Source organism: Vigna radiata, unplaced genomic scaffold (assembly GCF_000741045.1).
Source record: "Vigna radiata var. radiata cultivar VC1973A unplaced genomic scaffold, Vradiata_ver6 scaffold_466, whole genome shotgun sequence".
NCBI lineage: Eukaryota > Viridiplantae > Streptophyta > Magnoliopsida > Fabales > Fabaceae > Vigna > Vigna radiata.
Window position 1 is genome coordinate 68,764 of NW_014543989.1, and position 3,724 is coordinate 72,487.

Here is a 3,724-nt window from a genome sequence, read left to right on the forward strand (position 1 = left end):
TAAATAATCCTATATATTAATGGATTATATGGTTAAGGAAAATAAGAACCTGTATTAAATAAAAATGAATGAGTGTTTTTAGCGAGCGTTATGTTATTAACAATAATTAACATGAAACATAAACTCCTAGAAACTTACTTGAGAAAGCTTTTAAGTTTTTAAATCCTGAAACAAAAATAATAAAAAATAACTCACTCATTTTTTGAATAATTTAAAATTAAAGGCAATAGACTAATATGAAATTTAATTAGTAAGAAGTTATGTCCATCTATAACTTTTGAAATTGTAACCTTCATTTATAAGAGAAAATAAAGAAAATGGTTATTTTTTAACTCCTAAAATTGTTGGTGTTTCAACTCTAACCCTCACCCACACAAACGAACTGTTTCAACTCTTTCTTTAAAACAAAGAAAAAACAACTCAAACAAGTAAATATCAAGGAGCTCCAAATTTGAAAAAGTTTTGGAAAAAGTTTTCCTGAAAAAGTTTTTTCGCTTCCTCAGCATTTTCCCTCTCTTTTTCTTCCTTTACTTTACAATAGCAGCAATGATGAAGCAGAGATGCCGTGATAAAATATAATTTAATCTTTCTCTATCAATATGGAAATGCACAATTAGTAATTATCGAAGTGTCTCATCAAATTCGTGAGTTATGGAAGTACTCAGTAAAATATCTAATATTAAAAATTTATTAAAAAAAAAAAATTCAATCTTCTAAGATAGATAGCAACTCTAACCACATCATTTCTTTCTTCTTATTAGGAAGATAAAACAGTTTAATTTATTTCGGCATTGATGTTAAGAAAAAAAAAACACAAGAAATTCTCATTACATGTTAATTAACTTAACATTTAGATTAAAATATTAGGATTAAGCAATGCAAATAGAAGGAAATCCACGTCATGTTCCAAGATACTTATATGTTTCTCTGGCATTGTGATCCATGCCTCTATTCCCTCTCTTGTTTCCATCAATATTACTGTATTTGGGATACTTTCTTTAGTACCTCCTCTTTGAGCTAGCCACAAAGGTTTTCCACAACCAAAATCCACTTCATTGAATCCCATATTACCCCAACTTGTGAATACTAATGAGATTGGTTTATTTTCTGCAATACCTTCAAGCATTAGTTCTGCACACTCATCACTCCACAAAAAACAAGGATCATTCTGCACTTTCAAAAACAAATCCTTAGTTAGTTTTCTAAGTCCTTCTTTTAGAATTTCAACCAAATCTATTATCTTAGTGTTCTTGTTTACATCCTCCAGAACAACCAGTGCAGGCCATAACAAATTTCCAACAACACCTTTTGAGAAAGGCTCCCCCATTCTTTTTCTCATGTCCACAACATGCAATGCAACCATTGGTCTTGTTTTGTCCTCTTTGATTGCTACAATCATATGTTTGCTTATGAATGAAGATACTACCTGGTACCGTGTAGGTTTTGTTTCATCACATGTTGACATGGATTTTAGCTCTTTGATGGCTTTGTGATCAAACAAGAATCTTCTTGTGGTGCAGTTTTCTTCTATGTTTGAGTCCTTGTTTATATTCAACATGCCAGCACGTACACCAGTGGTTTTTCTTGGAGGGAAGGAAGAAGCAGCAGAAGAGAAATCTGGCCATGAGATTTCTTCCTTTGACCCTTTGCAAATTGCAAACCAGGTTTTCAAGAAGGCACTGCAAGAATATGCATCCAAGAGAATGTGGAGGTTGCACAAGCCAATGGCTATTCCTCCACATTCGAATTTGTTAACTTGAACAAGTAATTGGGGCAACACTTCTTCATGAGGATGGCACTTGTTAGGCTCACATGGAAGTAACTGGTTTAGCAGTTCTAATTTGGGTGGTTTTAAGAACACTTCCATGTTAGTGCTCACTGAAGCTTCCATGAAAATTACACCTTCATCGTTGCAATCAATGGAAAAGTAATCACATCTTCTACCAGCAAGAGGGTAGAAAATTGTTAGTGCATCAGATAATGATTTCTTCAACTGAGTTGAGACATCTGAGAATCCTTCAAGCTTGGTGGTTTTTTTGTAAAAGAGGATCAATGGAAAATAGGTGTTGAGTTGAAAGACATCAAACAAGCATAATTTTAGGGTTTTGCATTTTGTAGAAGTTGGCACTGATGGTTTAATGGTTTCTCTTGATGTGATGTTAATTTCCATTCTCAACTATTATCACCACACAAGCTTGAATTTAGATATGAATAAGAGATCTCATTTGAAATTTGTTCATTGGTATTTGTTTATATACTCTATTTGAGGAATGTTAGAAACAATGTAAAAAATGACTATTTTAATTGCTTTTGAACCATCACTCAAAATATCTATCTATTCTTAAATTGGTTTTTGTCTTGATTTAATCAATAGTTATAGTTTTTTAATGCAACATTAAAACATCAAATAACCTTCTAACAAGCAATATATGCATTGTTGTTTTATAGTATTTTGTTAACAAATTTCATTTAGTGCTTACGTTTTATTCATTAAGTCCTATTATGTTATTAAAAGTATATAAGTATATTAGATAGTTATATGAAAAAGAAATTGTTTAAACGCTTAATTTACTTTTGTATTTGATGTTGAAATATATTTTTTAAAGAACTAGCCTATTTTCATATTTAATGTTTAGATTACTTTTAAATGCTCATTGAAAACATAGAGAAACGATTGAGTGTGAATTTCATATAAAGAGGATTCGAGGTGTCAACTTTTAAATGTAGATTTTTTTTTTCTCATTCAATTGGAGACTTTTTAAAAACCTTAACTCTAAAAGCCCCATGAGAAAGGGATTAGGATAGAATTTGAAAATCTTAGCTCTAAAAGTTCCCTTTTATGCAGTGTTTTATTTTCTTTCATAACTCTTTTAAGTTAAAATCTAACTTAACTAATGAAAATTATATATATATATATATATATATATATATATATATATATATATATATAAAATAAAAAGAAAATTCAAAATTTATAAAGAGTATTATTCAAACAGAACATCATGCATATAATAAAGAAAAACATGAAACAACTGATAATACTTAAATAGTCTATTCTCATATATACGAAATGACATTTACATTACGTTTTAATAATAACATTCAAGTTTTGAAGTAATAATAGAATTAAATCAAATATTTTTTGGTTTAAACATATGCTTTGTAACTTGTTAAATCAATTAAAAAGCTTAAAGAATATATATTATCTAATTTTTTATAAGACAAAAACAGCATGTTATCCAGCATATTTAATTTGTTTTGTATTATGCAGCATCCAACAATATGTTTTTTTTATATAGGATTTACTTTCTGATAAAATTTTATTAAAATAAGATGAATATATTTAATTTAAAATTATAAAATATAAAACATACAATGAAAAATATTAAAGGTTCTCTAAAACACAAGCAGTCTAATAAGGAAAAACAAAAGCTATTTATTTGGAATAACTTTCTACATTATTAAGATATGCTAAATATTCTATTAAAGGATATTAGGCAATCAAATATTGTGTTAGTTATAATTTAGATATTATTTTAATTTGTGCAGATTTGTGCACCTGTCATTCCTTTAATAGATGAAGAGTTATAGGATCCTTATATGTATATATATGATACTTTACTCTTTGAAATAATACATCAGAATTATTCTTTAAACCTTTTATTATACATGAATATGAAAGATATTATTACAAGAAGATCTGCATCAACTTTTACAAGAAGAT

General features: G+C 28.3%; 1 protein-coding gene across 1 annotated transcript; it reads right to left on the reverse strand.

The window, feature by feature from the left end:
• Positions 1-850: 850 nt before the first annotated feature.
• On the reverse strand, positions 851-2,170 carry LOC106755221 (BAHD acyltransferase BIA1-like). Its single transcript, XM_014637333.1, has one exon. It carries the CDS (start codon positions 2,168-2,170, stop codon positions 851-853), a length of 1,320 nt encoding a protein of 439 aa, XP_014492819.1.
• Between the last annotated feature and the right edge of the window lie 1,554 nt (positions 2,171-3,724).